The sequence below is a fragment of the Engystomops pustulosus genome, chromosome 2, assembly GCF_040894005.1.
Source record: "Engystomops pustulosus chromosome 2, aEngPut4.maternal, whole genome shotgun sequence".
NCBI classification, from domain to species: Eukaryota; Metazoa; Chordata; class Amphibia; order Anura; family Leptodactylidae; genus Engystomops; species Engystomops pustulosus.
The window spans coordinates 25,993,543-26,020,714 of record NC_092412.1 but is presented as its reverse complement, the minus strand read 5'-3'; the positions used below and the strand labels follow the sequence as shown (position 1 = coordinate 26,020,714).

The 27,172-nt window shown below is 43.2% G+C and overlaps 1 protein-coding gene across 1 annotated transcript in view; it reads right to left on the bottom strand.

The window, feature by feature from the left end:
- TMEM135 (transmembrane protein 135) overlaps positions 1-27,172 on the bottom strand; it is a 264,465-nt gene that overhangs the window by 51,130 nt on the left and 186,163 nt on the right. Inside the window, exon 6 of the mRNA XM_072134070.1 lies at positions 20,030-20,076. Within this exon, the coding sequence (XP_071990171.1) occupies positions 20,030-20,076 (47 nt within the window). The remainder of the gene's footprint in view (positions 1-20,029; positions 20,077-27,172) is intronic.

Below are 27,172 nucleotides of genomic sequence, written 5' to 3'. Positions count from 1 at the left end.
TACATAATGCAACTCCGCTACCAGGAACCAACAAACATGTGGAGAACCTGTGCCGTCTCCGACAGCCCCAAACATGGGGGATGAGATTAACCTTCTCATAATCAGTGGGGTCCCCCTGTTCACACCAGTATGTTATAATCTGGAAACACAGAAAGGCTGTTACAAGTACAATATGCATTTCTTTAAGGGATCCTATAACAATATACTGGGTACCCCCCATCCCCCCCCCCCCCCCCACTCACTACTCTCTGCCCCTATTTACAGTACATCTCTGATGGAGCTGTGGAAATGGAGTGAGACATAGGTTCCTCTTCTGTCATTGAGGAATTTTAACATTTTGACAATTTCTATACAACATCTTAAAGACGCAGGTAGTCTAAGAAAACAAAGAGTCATAATCCGCGCTTACAAACTGGAGGAACCTGGTAGATTAGGTTACAAATGAAACATTACCACCGGCCATAGAGGCACAAAACATGCAGAGAGTACACAGAGAAATTCCATCATCCATCTGACTGACATTATCACATGGATTGTAGTCACTATTCCCACAATGTACATAAGAACAGCATTATAGAAGTTATATTCTTGTACATAGGGGCAGTATTATAGTAGTTATATTCCTGTACATAGGGGGCAGCATTATAGTAGTTATATTCTTGTACATAGGGGGCAGTATTATAGTAGTTATATTCTTGTACATAGGGGGCAGTATTATAGTAGTTATATTCCTGTACATAGGGGGCAGTATTATAGTAGTTATATTCTTGTACATAGGGGGCAGTATTATAGTAGTTATATTCTTGTACATAGGGAGCAGTATTATAGTAGTTATATTCTTGTACATAGGGGCAGTATTATAGTAGTTATATTCTTGTACATAGGGGGCAGTATTATAGTAGTTATATTCTTGTACATAGGAGGCAGTATTATAGTAGTTATATTCTTGTACATAGGGGGCAGTATTATAGTAGTTATATTCTTGTACATAGGGGGCAGTATTATAGTAGTTATATTCCTGTACATAGGGAGCAGTATTATAGTAGTTATATTTTTGTACATAGGGGGCAGTATTATAGTAGTTATATTCTTGTACATAGGAGGCAGTATTATAGTAGTTATATTCTTGTACATAGGGGTCAGTATTATAGTAGTTATATTCTTGTACATAGGGGTCAGTATTATAGTAGTTATATTCTTGTACATAGGGGGCAGTATTATAGCAGTTATATTCTTGTACATAGGGAGCAGTATTATAGTAGTTATATTTTTGTACATAGGGGGCAGTATTATAGTAGTTATATTCTTGTACATAGGGGCAGTATTATAGTAGTTATATTCTTGTACATAGGGTGCAGTATTATAGTAGTTATAGTCTTGTACATAGGGGGCAGTATTATAGTAGTTATATTCTTGTACATAGGGTGCAGTATTATAGTAGTTATATTCTTGTATATAGGGGGCAGTATTATAGTAGTTATAGTCTTGTACACAGGGGCAGTATTATGGTAGTTATATTCTTGTACATAGAGGGCAGTATTATAGTAGTTATATTCTTGTACATAGGGGGCAGTATTATAGTAGTTATATTCTTGTACATAGGGGGCAGTATTATAGTAGTGATATTCTTGTACATAGGGGACAGTATTATAGTAGTGATATTCTTGTACATAGGGGGCAGTATTGTAGTAGTTATATACTTGTACATAGGGGGGCAGTATTATAGTAGTTATATTCTTGAACATAGGGGTAGTATTATTGTAGTTATATTCTAGTACATAGGGGGCAGTATTATAGTAGTTATATTCTTGTACATAGGAGGCAGTATTATAGTAGTTATATTCTTGCACATAGGGGGCAGTATTATAGTAGTTATATTCTTGTACATAGGGGGCAGTATTATATTAGTTATATTCTTGTACATAGGGGGCAGTATTATAGTAGTTATATTCTTGTACATAGGGTGCAGTATTATAATAGTTATATTCTTGTACATAGGGGGCAGTATTATAGTAGTTATAGTCTTGTACATAGGGGGCAGTATTATAGTAGTTATATTCTTGTACATAGGGTGCAGTATTATAGTAGTTATATACTTGTATATAGGGGGCAGTATTATAGTAGTTATAGTCTTGTACACAGGGGCAGTATTATGGTAGTGATATTCTTGTACATAGGGGACAGTATTATAGTAGTGATATTCTTGTACATAGGGGGCAGTATTATAGTAGTTATATTCTTGTACATAGGGGGCAGTATTATAGTAGTGATATTCTTGTACATAGGGGACAGTATTATAGTAGTGATATTCTTGTACATAGGGGGCAGTATTGTAGTAGTTATATACTTGTACATAGGGGGGCAGTATTATAGTAGTTATATTCTTGAACATAGGGGCAGTATTATTGTAGTTATATTCTAGTACATAGGGGGCAGTATTATAGTAGTTATATTCTTGTACATAGGAGGCAGTATTATAGTAGTTATATTCTTGCACATAGGGGGCAGTATTATATTAGTTATATTCTTGTACATAGGGGGCAGTATTATAGTAGTTATATTCTTGTACATAGGGGGCAGTATTATAGTAGTTATATTCTTGTACATAGGGGGCAGTATTATAGTAGTTATATTCTTGTACATAGGGGGCAGTATTATAATCATTAGGCTACATTCACACTGCCGTTGCCCGCCCGTACCGTACCGGGCATCGGCAGTGCACGGGGAGAGGAGGAGGAGGTGAGCGCAGCTCACCCCCGCCCCTCTCTACTGAGATACATGGCGCACGGCGCCGTATTACGGGAAAAGATAGGACAGGTCCTATCTTTTTCCCGGGTACGGAGCGGTATGGTGCCGCACGTGTGCTGCACCGTACCGCTCCCGTAGGGCGCCGTGCGCCCATTGCTGTCTATGGAGGACGTATATCGGCCGTATATACGTCGGCCGTATATACGTCCTCCATACGTAGTGTGAATGTAGCCTTACACTAATATGCTTGGCAACCTCTTTCATGAACCAGAGTTTTGACCAGTTGCCATACCCTCTCCCTCACCAGCCAGTATATTACTCAATATAAATAATAAGCACATCATAGCTCCTCTCAGGGTCAGTAGAATATTAAATCAGTGCTTTATCTTCAGGAATGACGCTCTCAATATTGTGAGTGAGAGAATTGTATGTACTATCGGGTGTCCACTATGGAATGTATATGGCTTCGCTGCTCTTAGTATTAATTGTCCTAGGAATTGCCTGTAAATTAATTCTTAGCACATGCACATTCTGTGCGGCGTCTCAGCTGTTGATATGTTGGCAGCGTTCGCCACACAAACCGCTTTCCATCAATTGGAGGTCTGTTAGTGGGATCTGTGCCCTGACACAACAGCAGCCACACATTTCACATGCCCTTACAATAATACGGCCGGCCAATGTTATTATTCCATTGTGCTCTCCGGTGTGTGCATGATAGATTCACAGATGAGGTATGTAGCAAATTCCTGTCAGGACAAGAAGCCGAAAATTCACACGCTAACTGGATTAAGTCGTGTCAACACGAAAACCGACGAAAAGCAAAACACTTCAAGGTAGGACGATCACAAAACGCAGAGTCCTATGAAGAATGATGAGCGCTGTCAATCACCGTCTGATGGAGAAAAATGTGTTTCATCCCCTCGAAATAAGCGACAAAATCAACATTCAAACTAGGCCGCAAGCCTATGGAAGGGAGGAACGTGATGAAGGTGTCACCTTATATGACACAAGAAGTGTGACCAGATGAAAGAGCGGGCCTATCCGTGCCATCGGGATCTCCAAACATGGGATCGTAGAGAGGAAAGTTAACGTATCAAACATTTAGGGAAGGAAAGACCGTAAGGCTTGTAAATTCTGCACCGACAATATGAAACACATTCCCTGACGGGTTGTAAAACGGAAGGAGCAACGAGCGCAGCTACTACATTATATAGATACCAATAAAACCAGCCACAAGTAGAAACCTTGCTGTGTGGTTTTGTTTAGCGCGGTGATCTGCGGCGTAACTACTATAGAGGGGCCGAGCGTCTTTCCTACTCCATTAATGTCTTTACCACCTCTCCGGAGTCTATATGAAGTCATCTCCACCTAGTGGTGGCTGGATTTTAACTTTAGGGAAGGAATTTCACCAGAAGAGTCTGGTAGTACCGTACACCCTGCTCCATACTGATGCCCAAGATGATCACTCATGTTATAGGGCAGTGATGGCAAACCTTTTAGAGTCCGGGTGCCCAAACTTCAACCAAAACCTATGTAATTATACCATCGAGTGCCAACTTGACAATTTAAACAGTAACTTATTGCTTTCTTTTGTTCCACAACAGTCAATCGTATCGGCCCCCTGAGGACACCAATACAGTTGAAAGCAGGAAGGCAAATTCAGACATCATTGTAGCTTCTCTCCAGGGTCTCTCTGTACAGGAAGAATCGTGTTGCCAGTAGTAGGACCTCCAAAAATATTCTGGCCCTGTTCACACCTAGTTACTCCTCTTGCAGTTCCAATCAGTCAAGGATACGTCACTTTAAAAGAGTGCCAAGAGCTGCATCTCCATTGTCTAGGACTGCAGTAAGATTTAAGTCCTGTCTGGTGAACTTGGGGAGCCTGGGTGCCCACAGAAAGGTGCCGAGTGCCACCTCTGGCACCCGTGCCATAGGTTCGCCATCACTGCTATAGGGGTTCAGCCTATTGTGCTGGTAGTTAGAGAATGTGTTGTACAGTTAACCAAGGAAGGAAATGGGGAGCCACACACAGTATTATGTGTATTTGAAGCAAACAGTGGGCCTCATTTACTAAGGATCCGAATGCCGCACTTTCGTCGGGTTTCCTGAATATTTCTCTTTTGCCCTGAATTGCCCTGGGTTTTTGGCGCACGCAATCGGATTGTGGCGCATCGGCGCCGGCTTGCATGCGACAGAAATCGAGGGGGGCGTGCCCGTCGGACAATCCAACGGATTCGGACAAACCGCGGAATTTAAAAAAGGAAATGTGTCGCAACATCAGCACTCACATGCAGCAGGAAGAAGCAGGTAAACGGACCTCAGCGCAGCAGCGACAACTCGGGCGCACAATCTAAGTGAATTGCGCAAGACCCTCGTAGGACAACGTACCGTGGGATCGCGACTGGACCGGGTAAGTAAATCTGCCCCATTAAGTTGGTAAGTTATAAACTTTTAAGATCTTTCCAAGGAGGTTCTGGCTACCACAATACAGTCTATCATTATCAACTATGGATTGGGCCAGAAGAAATCTTCCTTTAATGGTATTTTTCCTCATTTTGTGGTCAATCTCGATCTTCTCATCAGTGGCTACTCGCTGGTTTGTCATTAGCGGATTCGTTATCTGGACCGGCAGGAACCTTGGGACTTGAACAAGGGGGATAAACTTTCAGCTGGTGTTGGAGAACCCACCATGAATGACATAGACACAGTAAATTTCTACACAAGTGAAGTGAGAGAAAAAAAATATTAAGAGATTCAGAAAAATATAGATCCTGCTGCAGACGTTCTTTTTAGAAACTGATAAATTCTTTATTCCATCTCTGTAAAATCCATACAAGGCAACAGATAACTGGAAAGGCACATGACCGACTACCAGGCAAAGACATAGGGGGTCATTTACAAAGGGCCCGATTTGCGTTTTCCCGCTGTGTTACCCGAATATTTCCGATTTGCGCGGATTTTCCCTGAATTGGCCCGGGATTTTGGCACACGCAATCGGATTGTGGCGCATCGGCGCTGGCATGCACGCGATGAAAATCGGGGGGCGTGGCCAAACGAAAACCCCGACGGATTAGGAAAAAACGCCGCATTTAAAAAAAAAAAAAAGTTTCGCGGGACTCGCGCTTACCTTCACCAGGAATAGGCCAGTGAATTTCAGTGCATTCTGGCGGGCCTCGGGAAACTTCAGCACAGCAGCGCCACCTGGTGGATGTTGGAGGAACTACCTTAGTGAATCGCCGGAAGACCCGAATCCACCACAGAGAACGTGCCGCTGGATCGCGAATGGGCCGGGTAAGTAAATCTGCCCCATAATCTTGCTCGTGGCTCAACGATACATCTCTTTGTTCTGTTTTAAAACCCTTAACAATAACCATAATTCTTTATATATAGTGCGCACAGATTGCGCACCACTGCACAGAGTTTGTCAAATCAGTCCCTGTACCAACGTGGCTCACAATCTAATCCACCTACCAGTATGTTTTGGAGTGTGGGAGGAAACTGGAGGACCCGGAGGAAACCCATACAAACACGTAGAGAACATACAAACTCTTTGCAGATGTTGACCCTGGGACTTGAACCCAGGACCCAGCGCTGCAAGGCAGTAATGCTAACCACTAAGCCACCCAGCTGCCCCTTGCTCCCGGAAGCTGTCTAATTGTTGAAGGCTCTGCCTGGTAGTCGGTCATATGCCTTTCCAGTTATCTATTGCCTTGTATGAATTTTACAAAGATGTAGTAAAGAATTTATCATTTTTAAGAAGAATGTCTGCAGCGGAATCTATTTGTTTTTGAATCTCTTTGTGTGTACCTGAGAAGCCCAGGTGATCCATCACACGGACTAATTTTCTAATCTATCCACGGAGGGAGGTGAGCGGACTTTCAATAGTTTGTATAAAAAAAATATTAAGTAACTAAATAAGTGAAAAGAGAGGTTCATAGGCAGGAAGGAAAGAAGAAGGTGGAAGATTAAAAAAAGGAAGAAGCAAAAGAAAGATACAATTAATAGGAAGGAATCAAGGAAGAAATATGGGTTGGAAAGAAGGAAGAAAGGAAAAAGAATGGGAGGAGGAGAAAAGTTGAATGCAGAAAGATAGATGAAATAAAAGGTATGAAGAATAGAGTGGGAAGGAGGAGAAAAAGGTGAGTGTGTAAGAAATAAAGAATGGCAAGATGGAAAAATGGAAAAAAAAGAGGAAAAAAAGATGAACAAGAAAGAGGCAGAGAGAAAAAAGGAAAGAAAGAACACCTAGAGAGTACATTAAGAAAGAATGTAAAAAGAAAGAAAGTAAAATTTAAAAAAGAAGTGAGAGGAAAAAAAGGAAGAAAAAACATAACAGAAAAAAAAAATTAGAGAAGATAAAGTACAAAAATGAAAGAGCGTAAAGAAAGAACAGATAAGAAAAAAATAAGAAAGAACCCAAATAAAGAACGGAAAGAAACAACAGAAAAAAAGGAGTGAAAGAAAGAAAAAATAGGAAAAAATAAAGAATGGAAAGAAACAACAGATAGAAAGGTGAGAAAGAAAGATGAAAGACAGGACAAAGGAGAAAGAGGGGAGGAATGGGGGATGAAAGACAAACTGGAAGGAAAGAGAATGAAAAAAAGGTAGGACGTAAGGGATTTTCACAGCAAAAGGAGGAAAGGAGGAATAGAAAAAAAAATTAAGAAATTAAATAAAAGAAATGTAAGAGTGAGATCCTATCTGATCACTCTGATGCTTTTAGCCGATCCTGGAGGCCATTGTAATGCGGTGCCCATCATCAGCTGCAGGTGGGGGGATGCAGCTGCAGGGAATCTTCCCTATTACATTACAGCTTGTAAAGGGGAAGATCTGAAATGCACAGGTGCAGCATGGCACAGCTGTATATGCATTGCCCTTTTACTGCATGGTGAGGGTCCCCCATGTGTGCACCCTGCAGTCATGAAGTAGTTAACGTGTATAATAAGTCGGATCATGTGCAGTGTACTGTAAGCAGTTTTCCATCATATAACAGCCCTGCCAATATTTCTGCTCCTCGCTGGGAAGCAATCTCCCCCCAGCTGTACCCGGACCCCCCCCCCCATAATTATAGTCAATAATTCCGTCTGTAAGGAATAAAAAAAAAACACACGCGATTGAAAGTGAAATGAAATCACGGAGTTGAACTCGCCTCAGACGGATTTGGAAACACTCGTGGTCTTGGACCAAAACATTTTCCAATACTTCTTTTCTATGTGATAGTATTTCGTAATCGCAGATATTGTAATCCCCTCGATGGAAACATTTGGAGCCTCGGCCAATGGAAATCTACTACGAAATCGCCCCCGCTGTTCCGCATTGTGATGTTTATACGATCAGAGCAGGAGAAATATATAATTTATTATTAGAAAAACATAAATATAAAGGGAAGGGGGTGTGGCTTAGGGGCGTGGCTTAAAAAAAAATGAGTGAGTTTGCTGCGCCATATCAGGGAGATACTGACCTCATTTACATAGGCCACAACCCAGTTCGATATCCATAAATGCAACCAATTACTTTATGGCAGCCCCAGGGACCAGGGGACCACAACAGATTTACAGACAACAAACCACATTCAAAAGCGTATTCAAGCCGCAGACCCAAAAATTACGGTAAATTGATTATTAAAAAAGTATAGAAAACCCTGTATGGCATCACTCCGTTTCTTCCAGTTTTCTGCTTTAAGTTCAGAGGGTTCAAGGGATCAGCTTCAGCCAATGAGCAGCCTACTCAAACCTAGGGACAACAAAGGAAGTGAAGTCCCATGGCAAGAGGAAGCAACATCCCCTGGTAAGAGAAAGCAAGGCCACGTGGTCAGAGAAAGCGACGTCCCATGGTTAGAGAAAGCGATGCCCTGTGGTCAGAGAAAGCGATGCCCTGTGGTCAGAGAAAGCGACGCCCTGTGGTCAGAGAAAGCGATGTCCCGTGGTCAGAGAAAGCGATGCCCCGTGGTCAGAGAAAGCGATGCCCCGTGGTCAGAGAAAGCTATGCCCCGTGGTCAGAGAAAGCGATGCCCTGTGGTAAGAGAAAGCGATGCTATGTGGTCAGAGAAAGCGATGCCCTGTGGTCACAGAAAGCGACGTCCCGTGGTTAGAAAAAGCGATGCCCTGTGGTCAGAGAAAGCGATGCCCCGTGGTCAGAGAAAGCGACGTCCCGTGGTCAGAGAAAGCGACGTCCCGTGGTCAGAGAAAGCGACGTCCCCTGGTCAGAGAAAGCGATGCCCTGTGGTCAGAGAAAGCGACGTCCCGTGGTCAGAGAAAGCGATGCCCTGTGGTCAGAGAAAGCGATGCCCTGTGGTCAGAGAAAGCGATGCCCTGTGGTCAGAGAAAGCGACGCCCTGTGGTCAGAGAAAGCGATGCCCGTGGTCAGAGAAAGCGATGCCCCGTGGTCACAGAAAGTGATGCGATGTGGTCAGAGAAAGCGATGCCCTGTGGTCAGAGAAAGCGATGCCCTGTGGTCAGAGAAAGCGATGCCCTGTGGTCAGAGAAAGCGACGCCCTGTGGTCAGAGAAAGCGATGTCCCGTGGTCAGAGAAAGCGATGTCCCGTGGTCAGAGAAAGCGACGCCCGTGGTCAGAGAAAGCGATGCCCCGTGGTCACAGAAAGTGATGCGATGTGGTCAGAGAAAGCGATGCCCTGTGGTCAGAGAAAGCGATGCCCTGTGGTCAGAGAAAGCGATGCCCTGTGGTCAGAGAAAGCGATGCCCCGTGGTCAGAGAAAGCGACGTCCCGTGGTCAGAGAAAGTGATGCTCTGTGGTCAGAGAAAGCGACGTCCCCTGGTCAGAGAAAGCGATGCCCTGTGGTCAGAGAAAGCGACGTCCCGTGGTCAGAGAAAGCGATGCCCTGTGGTCAGAGAAAGCGATGCCCTGTGGTCAGAGAAAGCGATGCCCTGTGGTCAGAGAAAGCGATGCCCTGTGGTCAGAGAAAGCGATGCCCCGTGGTCAGAGAAAGCGATGCCCCGTGGTCAGAGAAAGCGATGCCCCGTGGTCAGAGAAAGCGACGCCCTGTGGTCAGAGAAAGCGACGCCCTGTGGTCAGAGAAAGCGACGCCCTGTGGTCAGAGAAAGCGACGTCCTGTGGTCAGAGAAAGCGACGTCCTGTGGTCAGAGAAAGCGACGTCCCGTGGTCAGAGAAAGCGACGTCCCGTGGTCAGAGAAAGCGATTCCCTAAGGCCACTGATTGACCATATCGAGTTAGGGCCGAAAACTGGAAAAACCAAGAGATGGACGAGTACATTATATTTTTTTGCCACTCCTGCCCACCCAGGATTCCTGGATAACCCCTTTGATATAATGATAACTGCTAAACATATGAAGACTCCTGACTGGACCCCTAAATTTCTGACCTCAGACATATCACTCTTAGGCCCTCCCTCGGTGTTACATTGAATGTTTTGACCTCAGGCCAAAGGCACCAAAACTGTCTCTAATGTGCCTGGCGCTTCATGTATCAAGTATAACTTATGCGTAAAGGGGCGTGGCTTTTCTGTAACTGACAAATGGGACATCTAAAAAACGAGAAGTGGCCTAAATTGTACAACTTTTCCAACAAATCAGCCAAAAGTGCCAGCGATACCAACTAATAGAAGGTATAAAGTTAAAGGTCTAATAAAGCGTCAAAAATCTCTTACCCAAATACTTTTCTGTTGCTTAGGAGGCCCCTTAATCAGGAACGTGAACACAGTGAAAAACTGATCCCCGAGAAGAAAAAAAAATGGCCAGCCTTGTGATTGGCTGAATTCTCTATCTAGCTGGCAGCACCTGTAGACTTTTCTTACAGCTCCCCCACAGGGTGAAGAAGGGATTGCACCGAAACCAGTAAAATCAATGTAATGAATGGGAATGTTCGGCCTCCAGAGGGGGAGAAAACGTTTCATTTCTCTGTGAATTCCCGAATGGAAGCAAAACAACCCTATTAAACAATAGCTGACAGCAAATACATCAACATGTTCTTCCCGTTTACCTCCCGGGATGTGTTACATTCCTGTTTCGGATTATGTATTTCTGTTTTCCATATGTGAAGGCCCAACATAACCCCGGAGCAGACCTGCCTACTATAAGATGCTAATCACTTGTTATCATTGTCTTAACTTCATCTTTCAACAGGAAAACCAGATCCTGATCACGGCACAAATATTAGGGACAGATGAGAACGCTGCTCCCCCCTCCCTATGCTCCTAAGCCTGGAGTATGACGTGTGATAGATGAGGGAATGGTGGAGGCTGATGAGCTGTGAGAGAGTAATTGGTCATGAAGAACGGAGGAGACATATGTGACTTCATCTACGGGGTCTGTCAGCTCCCACCTGCTCGACCAATGTGTATAAAGGATAAAACAGAGAGGAATATACAGTAACGGACGGAAGAGGAAAATCCAGAGTCATAACTAGGATTTCCTTCTCATATCCATCTCATTGCTCTCTATCTAGTCATATCAGTGCTGCAGTGTAAAGAATAGAGGAAAGGAAGACCAACAATCAGAGGTATGGAGGATACAATAGGCAGATTACAGGCTAGGTAGGTGCACTGCAGCCACTGCTAACTACAGCTCATATCTATCTATCTCCTATCTATCTCCTATCTATCTATCTCATATCTATCTATCTATCTATCTCATATCTATCTATCATCTATCTCATATCTATCTATCTATCTGTCTCATATCTATCTCATATCTATCTCATATCTATCTATCTATCTATCTCATATCTATCTATCTCCTATCTCATATCTATCTATCTATCTATCTATCTATCTCATATCTATCTCATATCTATCATCTATCTATCTATCTATCTCATATCTATCTATCTATCTCATATCTATCTATCTATCTATCTATCTATCCCATATCTATCTCCTATCTATCTATCTCATATCTATCTATCTATCTATCTCATATCTATCATCTATCTCATATCTATCTATCTATCTATCTATCTATCCCATATCTATCTATCTATCTATCCCATATCTATCTATCTATCTATCTCATATCTATCTATCTATCTATCCCATATCTATCTCCTATCTATCTATCTATCTCATATCTATCTATCTCTCATATCTATCTATCTATCTCCTATCTATCTATCTCCTATCTATCTATCTATCTATCTATCTATCTCATATCTATCTATCTCATATCTATCTATTTATCTATCTATCTCATATCTATCTATCTATCTATCACATATCTATCTATCTATCACATATCTATCTATCTATCTCATATCTATCTATCTATCTATCTCATATCTATCTATAGATCGATCTATCTAATTTATATTTATCTCCTTATCCATCTCCTATCTATTTATATATCTATCTCATATCTATCTCACTCATATCTATTTATCTATCTATCTATCTCCAATCCATCCATCTCATATCTATCCATCTCATATCTATCTATCTCATCTACCCATCTTTCTATCTTCTATCTATCTTAATTAATCTATCTATCTATCTATCTCATATCTATCTATCTATCTATCTCTCATATCCATTCATCTCATATCTCTCCATCTATCTCCTATCTATCTCTCTCCTATCTATTTCCTATCTATCTATCTATCTATCTATCTCATATCTATCTATCTATCTATCTATCTATCTCATATCTATCTATCATCTATCTCATATCTATCTATCTATCTGTCTCATATCTATCTCATATCTATCTCATATCTATCTATCTATCTATCTCATATCTATCTATCTCCTATCTCATATCTATCTATCTATCTATCTATCTCATATCTATCTCATATCTATCATCTATCTATCTATCTATCTCATATCTATCTATCTATCTCATATCTATCTATCTATCTATCTATCTATCTATCTATCTATCTATCCCATATCTATCTCCTATCTATCTATCTCATATCTATCTATCTATCTATCTCATATCTATCATCTATCTCATATCTATCTATCTATCTATCTATCTATCTATCCCATATCTATCTATCTATCCCATATCTATCTATCTATCTCATATCTATCTATCTATCTATCCCATATCTATCTCCTATCTATCTATCTATCTCATATCTATCTATCTCTCATATCTATCTATCTATCTCCTATCTATCTATCTCCTATCTATCTATCTATCTATCTATCTCATATCTATCTATCTCATATCTATCTATTTATCTATCTATCTCATATCTATCTATCTATCTATCACATATCTATCTATCACATATCTATCTATCTATCTCATATCTATCTATCTATCTATCTCATATCTATCTATAGATCGATCTATCTAATTTATATTTATCTCCTTATCCATCTCCTATCTATTTATATATCTATCTCATATCTATCTCACTCATATCTATTTATCTATCTATCTCCAATCCATCCATCTCATATCTATCCATCTCATATCTATCTATCTCATCTACCCATCTTTCTATCTTCTATCTATCTTAATTAATCTATCTATCTATCTATCTATCTCATATCTATCTATCTATCTATCTCTCATATCCATTCATCTCATATCTCTCCATCTATCTCCTATCTATCTCTCTCCTATCTATTTCCTATCTATCTATCTATCTATCTCATATCTATCTATCTACCTACCATCTATCGTTTACAAATCATTTGTCTTTCTCCTAGCTCTCTCTAATATCTATATATCTTCTGTGTATGGTCTAGTAATCTATCTAATATCTATGTCTCATATCCCTCTCTATCTCATATCTATTGATCTTTTATCCGTTTATCCTCTAGTAATCTCTCTCTCTCATATCTATGCATCATAGTTTGTATCTTGTCCTCCTGTCATGCACACAGCTCGGGCTGTCAGGGTGATGTGAGCAGGGGGCATGTCAGGTCACTAGAGATCAGAACGTTGTGAGAAATATGTGAAGTATGTGAGATGTAATTTCATGTGTAACATTAGAATAATTACTTCTGATTTACTGCACGGGATACATGGGGCCGTCACCGCTGCCGCCTTTATCAGTCACTGTCAGGAGGGCGGCCGATGACATCCAGCGCCAGGTTCCAGAGACGCTTCCAACATCTGCACAGAACTAAGGGCTTGCTTTTTTTTTTGCAGAATTTTATAATGTTTAGGGAGATTTAATAGAAATATCATTCCACCAATCCCCATAAAGACCCCTAAAACTGGAGACCCTATACCAGTGGTGGCGAACCTATGGCACGGGTGCCAGAGGTGGTACTCAGAGCCCTTTCTATGGGCACCTGGGCCATGGCCCTGGCACATCAGACAGAACTCAAAGAATCTTCCTGCAGTTCCAAGCAACTTAAGAGATGCTGCTTTCAGTCATATTTTGATAGTTACTTCACTACTTGGGACTGTAGGAAGCGGGAGAATTAGACAGGGTCGAATTATTTTTGGAGGACCTCCTGCTGGCCCCACGATTCTCTGTGTACAGAGGGAAACTGGAAAGAAGTTAAAATGCTGAAAATTTCCATCTTTCTACTGTGTTGCTGTCCTCAGGAGGCCAATAAGATTGAATGTTGTTGAACAGGGAGCAATAAGTTACTGCTTTAATTTTTGGTTGGCACCTCGCCATAAATAAGGGGGGTTTTGGGTTGCAGTTTGGGCACTTGGCCTCAAAAAAGGTTCGCCATCACTGCCCTATACCCTCCAATCAGATAGCAGCAGAACCTAATGGATCAAATATTCTGGGCTGTTGGATGGTCATACAATACAGTCTATGGGCCTCATAGTTAGCTGCAGTACTAAGCATGACCACAACACTAACAATGGTGCATGACTTAATGGATTCGGTGTGATCAAATATTCTGGTTCGTCGGATGGTCATAATAAAGAGGTAGACTATGGCGAGCTGTGAGCTGCAGTACCAGGCATGGCCACAACACTACCAATGGTGCTGTTTTGGAGTAAACAAGTAGACAAGTAGTAAACAAATAGACAAGGATGAAGGTCCCTCCTGTATGATTTCTACCAAGCTAATGTCAGGAATCCAAAAAAAAAGCATTCAACTTGTTAAAAGGGGTTTCTCCACTCTTGTTTGGTCACTCATTTTTGCTAATTTTGCAATCGCTACTTGTGCAGTCACTAATTTTCATTCTAGGCAAGTTTGTACACCTTCTAGTCTTAAAGAGAGATGTAATCAAAGCTCTGCGCCAAAATAAGTAGAAATGCCATAGTGGTGGCATCAGGTTGCTCAAGGGCAATTCCATCAGCTCTTCGGGGGTGGGACTTTCCAAGTTTACTAATAGTAGAGTTGGAAAATATTGCATGTACTGGATACAGATGGTGGATTATCAGACTTTCGAGTTTATGGGGGTGAATGTATAATTGAGTTACTACAGGCGGTCCCCTACTTAAGGACACCTGACTTACAGAGGACCCCTAGTTACAGACAGAGCTCTCTGCCCAATGTGACCTCTGGTGAAGATCTCTGGATGCTTTATTTTACTCCCAGACTGCAATGATCAGCTGTAAGCTTTATTGATAATCCTTGTTCCCATTACAGCAAAAAAATTTGAAAATCCAATTCTCACTGGGACAAAAAAAAAATTATCTTGTATCTACAATTATAAACGATACAGTTCCGACTTACATACAAATTCAACTTAAGAACAAACCTAAAGAACCCCTGTAAGTAACCCAGGGACTACCTGTATATTAAATAACTTTTTTTGTTTTGTACTAGCCGTAGCAATATACAATGTAACCGTCACACTTTACAACATACAGTAAACTGAGGCAACCTGCACAATGTCAGCAGACACCATTTACCGCGCTGCCGCGAGCAGATGGAAACATACAAAATCCCCCAGATTAGTGGCAGCCGCTCCCAGGGGTCTGGTTAAAATCCCAAAAAAATGTATTCTGGAAACAAAGACTTGACTGTGAATCCAAGCAGGAAGATTATACAACACTGCACCCAAGATTCACACCAAACCTGCATCTCCTCCATCAGCTGCCGCCATTCACAGCCAAGTGTGCAAAGAAAAAAAATATATATAAAAAAAATATATCCTTTATATCTTACTTAATTTATAAATTAATTTATATTTTTTTATTAAAAATTGTTGCAGAAATATTTGCCCTATTTTAGAATATTCCGTTATTTTTGTTGTTACATATCTTTTTGCATATGTTTGCATAATGTCATTATTATTATTTTTTTAAAAACACGATATGGAATCTTAAGCCCTGCCCCTTTTCCAATAAACCACACCTCCTTTCCACAAAGCCACATCCCTTTATCGGACAAGCTGTCAATAATCCTTGATAAAAGTTGTTTTTGGTTCATTTTCATTAGCCAATCAGTATTTCCATTTTATTTATTTTTTTATTTCTGCTTCTTATTATTTATTATATCCCCCTTTTCTCTGAGTAACTGCTGTAGTACTCAATGAGAATCCTGTCAATCAAATTATTGCAGGGACATAAGAGCACAGCAGTGGAAGAACATGCCCTGTAGAAAGCTACATTTCTGGAAAATAAATGCATTTTTTCACAGCCCTGCTGCTACTATTATACATACATAAGGGTATGAACTCATATTTCTTCAGGGACAATACCCAAAACTGACTTCAGAGAGCACAGAGCACAGCAATGTGAGAACACACCCAAAGTACACTTGGAGAAGCTCCAATACTGGAATATAAATTAATATTTCACAGTCCCGCTGCTACTAACAGCATACACATAGGTATGATTACATATCTCTCCAGAGACAATACCCAACACTGACTGCAGAGAGCACAGAGAACAGTAGTGTGAGGACACACTGATAGATTTTCTTTAAAGGGTGTTTCCAGAAATCCTGGAAACACCCCAATTTCCAACATTGGTCTTCTGGTATTTGGTGGCTTAATCAGAAGTGCCAGGGGTCATGAGATTATCTCTGGCCATTCAGTAGCCTCCACAGTCTATGAGAAGTTACTTGTGGTATAAGGGGGATTGACATCCAATGGTCTGAGGAAGCCACCGAGGGGCCAAAGTGAGTCCCGTTACCCCGAGCACCATCTGAGCCATCAGTGAGACCACCAGAAGACCAATGGAGAGAAAAAAAGGGAGCCATAGGAGGGTAAGTGCACTCTATTTGTCTCCCCTGCCCCGACCTCTAGAGGGTTTCTTCAGGATTCCCCTTTAAGGACTTCCCTACTGTAAGCTACAAAAACTAGACCAAATCTATGAGTTCTCCTTTAACAATCATCCAGCAGGTGGAATAAATCCCGACCTGAGTCAACAAACCCAACATTGTAGGAATAATCAACGTGAAGCTGCAGGAAAACACCACTTTTGCCGTCATCTCCAGCTCTTTGTTTGGAGATCAATGGCAGAAATAGTATCTGCGAAGCTCAATTGCATTCCCAGCATGTGAGCTGTAACATCAGCCGGACTGTGGAAGAGCTTCGAGGCGTTCATGTAACACACGGCTTTGTTAGCAGTGGCCACGGAAAGCTTCTCAGGGCAGCTGGGAGACACAGGCATCTCACTATGCCACCGGCTACGTATTCTCCCAGGCCTGAGAACAACAAGGCGCTTTCCTCTCCATTCTTCACCTTTCTAGGATGACAGGCCTATGATAAATAGTCACATCAATGGCTTCCTGGGACAAAGAGGGGTTTGTGATTGACAGGAGGAAACCACACAAAGGGAGGAGATTCACTACATCTTACTCTAGGGATGGCTTATTAAACTTTGAAGGCATCTCCCATGACTTCCAAGCTGAAGGCATCTCCCATAACTTCTAAGCTGAGACGTTCTCCCCTCCACTCTAGAGAGGGGAGGTTAGGAATGGTGGAAGGTTTTTTTCATGTGAACTAGTCATTCCTGTCCTGTACTATACACACATAACACTCGTCTTCCACCTGCATGCTCTGAAGGATCACGCCTACCATCATGAGGGTCATGTCCACAACTCAACTCAAACTTTCCCTCCTAGACCAACTTTCTCCCTTTACAAGAAGAAATTACTGGTCATGAATTATAGGGGGCAAACAGTCATTGGAGCATTATAGGACCTCGTAAAAGGGACATAGTCAACAGTTCTGACCCCTTACATGACTTTTTAAGAGGATGGGAAGGGCGGTGTAGACATATCTAGAGTGACTGTCATGATGGTTACATGAAAGATATTTCCGGATTTTTCAAGGATTTAAAGTGTACCCGTAGCTCTCCCATTCGTGGAAAGAAGTAACTTCCTCCACACATGACTTCCTGTGGTCCACTGATTGGTTGAGATATCAGTGCTGGGTATGTATACTTTTCCTTATTTTGTTCCTCTCTGCCCCAGCCCATGGAGTGTTTTCATCGATCCTTGGAAAATTCCTTTAGTGTTCTCATCCCACTGGTGCCCAAGAGGTGGGCTATTCATGTGCATTGTCCAGCGCTCCCTACAGTTATAGTTACCTCGTCCTCTGCTCTCACTCAAACTTAATATTCAAATAATAGAGTCACCATCGATAGTGGCAAGATGGCTCAGTGCACATGTAGGGTCTACCCCATGGACACTTGTGACACCAGGGGTCATGCAGGTAAAATATATATTTACACCTTGAGCCCCCCCATTCTCTACTTGTCTGGAACTTCCCCTTTATTTACTGCTCCTAATTTATCCACTTCTGGAGTCTGGCACATCATGCACATGGGCAGTCCTCAGGGTGATGTGTGTGTAGGGCTAGATTATATGGAGGGCTCCCGAGGTGCGTGCCCCGGGGCCCCCACCAACTTACTCCACTAGCATGTCCAAGTGCAGTGAGGAGGTAGTACCTCAGACTCTGGGAGCGATGAACAGCAGGAATGGATCATCATGACTAAGCACTGACTTTTAGGGGGTCTCTGCGTAGTACATGAATCACTGACTAAGGAGGTCTCTGCCTAGTACATGAATCACTGACTAAGGGGGTCTCTGCCTAGTACATGAATCACTGACTAAGGGGGTCTCTGCCGAGTACATGAATCACTGACTAAGGGGGTCTCTGCCGAGTACATGAATCACTGACTAAGGGGGTCTCTGCCGAGTACATGAATCACTGACTAAGGGGGTCTCTGCCGAGTACATGAATCACTGACTAAGGGGGTCTCTGCCTAGTACATGAATCACTGACTAAGGGGGTCTCTGTCTAGTACATGAATCACTGACTAAGGGGGTCTCTGCCGAGTACATGAATCACTGACTAAGGGGGTCTCTGCCTAGTACATGAATCACTGACTAAGGGGGTCTCTGCCTAGTACATGAATCACTGACTAAGGGGGTCCCTGCCTAGTACATGAATCACTGACTAAGGGGGTCTCTGCCTAGTACATGAATCACTGACTAAGGGGGTCTCTGCCTAGTACATGAATCACTGACTAAGGGGGTCTCTGCCGAGTACATGAATCACTGACTAAGGGGGTCTCTGCCTAGTACATGAATCACTGACTAAGGGGGTCTCTGCCGAGTACATGAATCACTGACTAAGGGGGTCTCTGCCGAGTACATGAATCACTGACTAAGGGGGTCTCTGTCTAATACGTGGATGACTGACTAAGGGGGTCTCTGCCGATTACATGGATAACTGACTAAGGGGGCCCCTGCCAATGACATGGATTACTGACTTAAGGGGGCCCTACCAACCTTAACCTGTGTGTGTGGTAGTAGTTTAAGGCCTAGAAGATGAGCTCATGTCTAGCGCCACCTATGGCTACCAGAAAGTAATGCTCATACAGTACAGTACAGATCTAATGTACATGACAGCTCCAGGAGCTCCGAGTGGGAATATCACCCGTCTCAGTCCACGACTTTGATCCCAGTCGATGGTTTCTCACAGAATTAGCAGAGATTAAGATAAGTCCAACCTTGTGTCAATAGGAAACATAAGAAATGAAGTCACCGTCGCCTTCTTCTATCTCCACTTCCTGACTTTTCACCATCCGAGGAGTCATTGTCCCCCAGACCGCTCAATGGATCTTATCTCTAACTTCTACTGACCCGGCACAAACAGATCGATTATGTATATAGATGACACATTTCACTTTCAGTTGATATTGTGGTCACAACTTTCTCCTATCTAGGAAGGAACAAAGTACTAGCTCATCCTGAGCCTCCTGATTCACTAAAAGAATAACATGAACTGCAGTGAAGATACTCCCATAACAAATAAAGGGCTTCCCCGGAGGTCCAGGGTCATAGATACTGCCATATGTCCTATAAAGACAAGTATTGTCCCCAAAACTTACATTTTTGGGAAAAGTTCTTGCAATCCTAAATAAAGGCAATAGAAAATGGAAACTATTGAGATAGTAAACAGGTGAGTGACACTTACCTAAAAAAGAACATGTAGAGAGCAGCAGTAATGCAAAACAACAGGACCTGTAAAAATCAAAGAGGAAGCGATAAATAATCACTGCAAACACTTACTACATAACAAACTAACTCTCCCCAATACTGGGAATATAACTGTAGACTACACAGCGGTATCTATAGTGTTATATACACCAACTCTATAATATTAGAATTATTATTATTATACAGTATGAATTCTGGAATTATAACATTTGATATCAGTTCTGAAAACTTTGGAAGAAAAAATAGCAAACAAAGCACAGAATAGTGAGTGCAGCGCTGCGGCATAATACAGGATATAACTCAGGATCAGTACAGGATAAGTAATGTCATGTATGTACACAGTGACTGCACCAGCAGCAGAATAGTGAGTGCAGCGCTGCGGCATAATACAGGATATAACTCAGGATCAGTACAGGATAAGTAATGTCATGTATGTACACAGTGACTGCACCAGCAGCAGAATAGTGAGTGCAGCTCTGGAGTATAATACAGGATGTAACTCTGGATCAGTAGAGGATAAGTAATGTCATGTATGTACACAGTGACTGCACCAGCAGAATAGTGAGTGCAGCTCTGGGGTATAATACAGGATGTAACTCAGGATCAGTACAGGATAAGTAATGTCATGTATGTACACAGTGACTGCACCAGCAGAATAGTGAGTGCAGCTCTGGAGTATAATACAGGATATAACTCAGGATCAGTACAGGATAAGTAATGTCATGTACGTACACAGTGACTGCACCAGCAGAATAGTGAGTGCAGCTCTGGAGTATAATACAGGATATAACTCAGGATCAGTACAGGATAAGTAATGTCATGTATGTACACAGTGACTGCACCAGCAGCAGAATAGTGAGTGCAGCTCTGGAGTATAATACAGGATGTAACTCAGGATCAGTACAGGATAAGTAATGTCATGTATGTACACAGTGACTGCACCAGCAGCAGAATAGTGAGTGCAGCTCTGGGGTATAATACAGGATGTAACTCAGGATCAGTACAGGATAAGTAATGTCATGTATGTACACAGTGACTGCACCAGCAGAATAGTGAGTGCAGCTCTGGAGTATAATACAGGATGTAACTCAGGATCAGTACAGGATAAGTAATGTCATGTATGTACACAGTGACTGCACCAGCAGCAGAATAGTGAGTGCAGCTCTGGAGTATAATACAGGATGTAACTCAGGATCAGTACAGGATAAGTAATGTCATGTATGTACACAGTGACTGCACCAGCAGCAGAATAGTCAGTGCAGCTCTGGGGTATAATACAGGATGTAACTCAAGATCAGTACAGGATAAGTAATGTCATGTATGTACACAGTGACTGCACCAGCAGCAGAATAGTGAGTGCAGCTCTGGGGTATAATACAGGATGTAACTCAGGATCAGTACAGGATAAGTAATGTCATGTATGTACACAGTGACTGCACCACCAGCAGAATAGTGAGTGCAGCTCTGGAGTATAATACAGGATGTAACTCAGGATCAGTACAGGATAAGTAATGTAATGTATGTACACAGTGACTGCACCAGCAGCAGAATAGTGAGTGCAGCTCTGGAGTATAATACAGTTGGATGTAAGGAGGCATAAAAATCGGTTTTCTTCAAAGTCGCTGAGTTGTAGAGGTCCTTAACCCTCCAGTCCATGACTGACATAATAACCGTGTGCGCGGAAAACAGAAGTAACACCCATTTCTAGGGAAGAGTGAGTATAGCTGAGCCCCTATGCAGGGATAAGATGACAAGTATGTCTTGTAAGGAATAGGCTGGAGCCATAAAGGTTATGGGGCTGGAGGGAAGCGAGGAGCCAGTGATTCTCCTTTTATCTACACGCCGTGTGAAATTCCAGACAATGTGCGCTCTTACAGTCCGGGACAGCGACCGGGAGGAAATCATCTCCCAGGAGAGACATCCCAAGGAGCCATCCAGAGCCCGGCCTGTCCTCCAGGTTATGTATAGAGATGGAGAAGTGTAGCAGAGCTGAGTTTGTCAGATGCGGCAGAGGCGGGTGAATACTAAACTACTGTGGACCACTATGGCAGACATCATATAGGGGTGGGGTTAAGGGCGGGGCTACTCTGAGCTCCAAATTTTTCCATTGCTCTTTTAGGGTCCCAAAAGTTGGGAGGTATAACCATCCAGGGAACAGACAGGGTTAGATATTGGTCCTAGAGAGATGTGAAATCATAACGTATTGAGGGTGTCCTGCACTAAACTGCTGCAAAGCCCTTCCCCTGCCACTGCTGTATCATTCAACCAAAACTCAGCTACAGCTTTTACTCAGAGCAAAGAGGAGGACACAACCCCAGGGTAATCCTGGAATATGAATCCATTTTCACAGCAACACACACAAAGGTATGACTGCAGAGAGGATAGAGGACAGCAGTGTGTGGACACCCACGCGATGCACTTGGAAAGGTTGCAATCTTGAAATATACTGTAAATCAATATTTCACAGTCCTGCTGCTACTAACAACCGACACAAAGGTATGATTTCACACATCTCCAGGGACAATAGCTAACACCAGCTTCACAGATCACAGCAGTGTGAGGACTAGCATATGTTGCACTTGGAGAAGCTGCAATCCTGGGAATATAAAGCCATATATCACAGTCCTGCTGCTACTAACAACATACACAAAGATCTGATAACCCAGATCTCAATGAACAATACTCAACACCGGCTGCTTTCTGCAGTGTCCTCACACAGAGCACAGCAGTGTGAGGCCACGTCCCCGATGCATTAGGAGAAGCTTCAATCTTGGAATATAAATGCATATTTCACAGTCCTGCTGCTAATACACACACTTGAAGGTAGGATTACACATATCTCCAGGGAAAATATCTAACAGCGGCTGCAGAGAGCACAGCAGTGTGAGGACAGGTCCCCAGAAGCTCCAATCCTGGAATATAAATTCATATTTCACAGTACTGCTGCTACTAACAATATATAGAAAGGTATGATTACATCTGTCGCAATGGACAATACCCAACACCAGCTGAGGAGAGCAAAGCAGTGTGAGAGCACAAAACCAGTCAAATGTACCTGTGTGCACTCCAGACTCTGTAGGACTGTTTTTTACAGCTTTTACTCAGAGCAAAGAGGAGGACACAAACCATATCGGTAATCCTGGAATATGAATCCATTTTCACAGTCCTGCTGCTGTTAGCAACACACACAAAGGTATGATTCAACAAATCTACAAAGACAATACCTAACACTGGCTGCATAGAGGACAGCAGTGTGAGGACACGCATCCGATGCACTTGGAGAGGTTACAATCTTGGAATATACTGTAAATCAATATTTCACAGTCCTGCTGCTACTAACAACCTACACAAAGGTATGATTTCCCACATCTCCAGGGACAATAGCGACAACCGGCTACAGAGAGCACAGATCACAGCAGTGTTCACTGTTTTTTGAGGAGCGTTTTCTGTAGCTGGCATATCTGTTCCAAAAACTATGTCTGAATACAGCCCAAGACCCAAAGGAAGGATTTAGAACAAACCCTCAGCTGTGAGAAGTACAGTAAATACTTCCATTCACTGACAGCAAACAGGGAGGAACGGAATTCTGAAGTCTATTAGAAGGATGAAGAACACTTAATGATACATCATTTCCAGAAACTCGTTACCCGTCTTCATCTCAGGCTCGAGTGCCGTCCGCTCCTTAAGTGCGCGGCGGATTGTAAAGTCATGGCTCCCTCTGATCTACCGGATAGCCTTGAAGTTGTAAGAGATACAAGAGGCAGAGATTTACAGGATGCTATTAATATTTGTACCCTCTCGAGAAATCTTAGAACTGGATCTGCCCCCTCAGGACATTGCCAAAGCTACTTTCCTGTCAATTACAAGGCGGCCCGGGGCACTCGGAATGGGAATTTTTTGGCCCGGACATAGAAATATTAGGGATATATTAAAGGGTGTGGAAACTTTTGCAACAATTAGTTCCAAATAGTCACTGTAATGGAGAAGTCTGTTTTGGTAACCTAAATGTCTGTTTGCAGGGGGTCCGGCCAATGGAGAACATAACATATAAGGGTGCCAGAGTCCCCTACTTAGGAACACCTGACTTACAGATGACCCCTAGTTACAAACGGACCTCTGGATGTTGGTAAGTTACTGTACTTTAGTCCCAGGCTACAATAATCAGCTGTAACAGTTATCACAGGTGTCTGCAATGAAGATTTATTGTTACTCCTGGTTCTTATGACAACCCGACATTTTTAAAATCCAATTGTCACAGAGACCCAAAAAATTTTCACCTGGACCAACAATTATAAAATATACAGTTCCGACTTATATACTTATATCTTGTATGTAACCCGGGGACCGCTTGTATTCAAGCACTCAACAATTTCAACGCTCCCATAGTCCCTAAAAGGTTTAGCCTTTTCCCTTCAGTTATTTAGAGCCAAAGCCAGCAGTGGTGGGACACAAAACGGGAGATCACAAAGAAATAAGGTGCAAAGAAAATACTTGTATCTTTTCTGTGTGTTCTGCTTGACTTATTTTTGGCTCAAAATCAGAGGTCGCATTAACGCCTCACCACGCGTCATAGACGCGTGATAAAGCGCCATTACCCCCCCCAAAATAGTTGGCATGCGTAAAGTTACGCTTGGCAATTATTCCCTGTAGCGCGCAGGCTGAGCGGTTCAGTGCGCGCTGCAAATGAGGTAAATGTCTGTAGCGCGATTACAGCGCGCGCCGAACCGCTCAGCAGGACACGTGACGAAGGGGCGCGCCGGAGAGACCCGAAGTAAGAGCACCAGCCCCGGGGGAGACATGTGGGCCGCGAAGCTGCTGCTCCCCGTCCTGCTCCATCTCTACCTGCCCACAGCTGCCTGCATTTGTGATAGACGGGACCTAAGAGCAGTGCTGGGTGAGTGTGTGCAGTGTTCTGTGTGAGTGTAGTGTGTGCAGTGTTCTGTGTGAGTGTAGTGTGTGCAGTGTTCTGTGTGAGTGTAGTGTGTGCAGTGTTCTGTGTGAGTGTAGTGTGTGCAGTGTTCTGTGTGAGTGTAGTGTGTGCAGTGTTCTGTGTGAGTGTAGTGTGTGCAGTGTTCTGTGTGAGTGTGGTGTGTGCAGTGTTCTGTGTGAGTGTAGTGTGTGCAGTGTTCTGTGTGAGTGTGGTGTGTGCAGTGTTCTGTGTGAGTGTGGTGTGTGCAGTGTTCTGTGTGAGTGTGGTGTGTGCAGTGTTCTGTGTGAGTGTAGTGTGTGCAGTGTTCTGTGTGAGTGTAGTGTGTGCAGTGTTCTGTGTGAGTGTAGTGTGTGCAGTGTTCTGTGTGAGTGTAGTGTGTGCAGTGTTCTGTGTGAGTGTAGTGTGTGCAGTGTTCTGTGTGAGTGTAGTGTGTGCAGTGTTCTGTGTGAGTGTAGTGTGTGCAGTGTTCTGTGTGAGTGTAGTGTGTGCAGTGTTCTGTGTGAGTGTGGTGTGTGCAGTGTTCTGTGTGAGTGTAGTGTGTGCAGTGTTCTGTGTGAGTGTAGTGTGTGCAGTGTTCTGTGTGAGTGTAGTGTGTGCAGTGTTCTGTGTGAGTGTGGTGTGTGCAGTGTTCTGTGTGTGTAGTGTGTGCAGTGTGAGCGGTGAGTGTAGTGTGTGCAGTGTTCTGTGTGAGTGTAGTGTGTGCAGTGTTCTGTGTGAGTGTAGTGTGTGCAGTGTGAGCGGTGAGTGTAGTGTGTGCAGTGTTCTGTGTGAGTGTAGTGTGTGCAGTGTTCTGTGTGAGTGTAGTGTGTGCAGTGTTCTGTGTGAGTGTAGTGTGTGCAGTGTTCTGTGTGATTGTAGTGTGTGCAGTGTTCTGTGTGAGTGTAGTGTGTGCAGTGTTCTGTGTGAGTGTAGTGTGTGCAGTGTTCTGCGTGAGTGTGGTGTGTGCAGTGTTCTGTGTGAGTGTAGTGTGTGCAGTGTTCTGTGTGAGTGTAGTGTGTGCAGTGTTCTGTGTGAGTGTAGTGTGTGCAGTGTTCTGTGTGAGTGTAGTGTGTGCAGTGTTCTGTGTGTGTAGTGTGTGCAGTGTGAGCGGTGAGTGTAGTGTGTGCAGTGTTCTGTGTGAGTGTAGTGTGTGCAGTGTTCTGTGTGAGTGTAGTGTGTGCAGTGTGAGCGGTGAGTGTAGTGTGTGCAATGTTCTGTGTGAGTGTAGTGTGTGCAGTGTGAGCGGTGAGTGTAGTGTGTGCAGTGTTCTGTGTGAGTGTAGTGTGTGCAGTGTTCTGTGTGAGTGTGGTGTGTGCAGTGTTCTGTGTGAGTGTGGTGTGTGCAGTGTTCTGTGTGAGTGTGGTGTGTGCAGTGTTCTGTGTGAGTGTAGTGTGTGCAGTGTTCTGTGTGAGTGTGGTGTGTGCAGTGTTCTGTGTGAGTGTAGTGTGTGCAGTGTTCTGTGTGAGTGTAGTGTGTGCAGTGTTCTGTGTGAGTGTAGTGTGTGCAGTGTTCTGTGTGAGTGTAGTGTGTGCAGTGTTCTGTGTGAGTGTAGTGTGTGCAGTGTTCTGTGTGAGTGTAGTGTGTGCAGTGTTCTGTGTGAGTGTAGTGTGTGCAGTGTGAGCGGTGAGTGTAGTGTGTGCAGTGTTCTGTGTGAGTGTAGTGTGTGCAGTGTTCTGTGTGAGTGTAGTGTGTGCAGTGTGAGCGGTGAGTGTAGTGTGTGCAATGTTCTGTGTGAGTGTAGTGTGTGCAATGTTCTGTGTGAGTGTAGTGTGTGCAGTGTTCTGTGTGAGTGTAGTGTGTGCAGTGTTCTGTGTGAGTGTAGTGTGTGCAGTGTTCTGTGTGAGTGTAGTGTGTGCAGTGTTCTGTGTGAGTGTAGTGTGTGCAGTGTTCTGTGTGAGTGTAGTGTGTGCAGTGTTCTGTGTGAGTGTAGTGTGTGCAGTGTTCTGTGTGAGTGTAGTGTGTGCAGTGTTCTGTGTGAGTGTAGTGTGTGCAGTGTTCTGTGTGAGTGTAGTGTGTGCAGTGTTCTGTGTGAGTGTAGTGTGTGCAGTGTTCTGTGTGAGTGTGGTGTGTGCAGTGTTCTGTGTGAGTGTGGTGTGTGCAGTGTTCTGTGTGAGTGTGGTGTGTGCAGTGTTCTGTGTGAGTGTGGTGTGTGCAGTGTTCTGTGTGAGTGTAGTGTGTGCAGTGTTCTGTGTGAGTGTAGTGTGTGCAGTT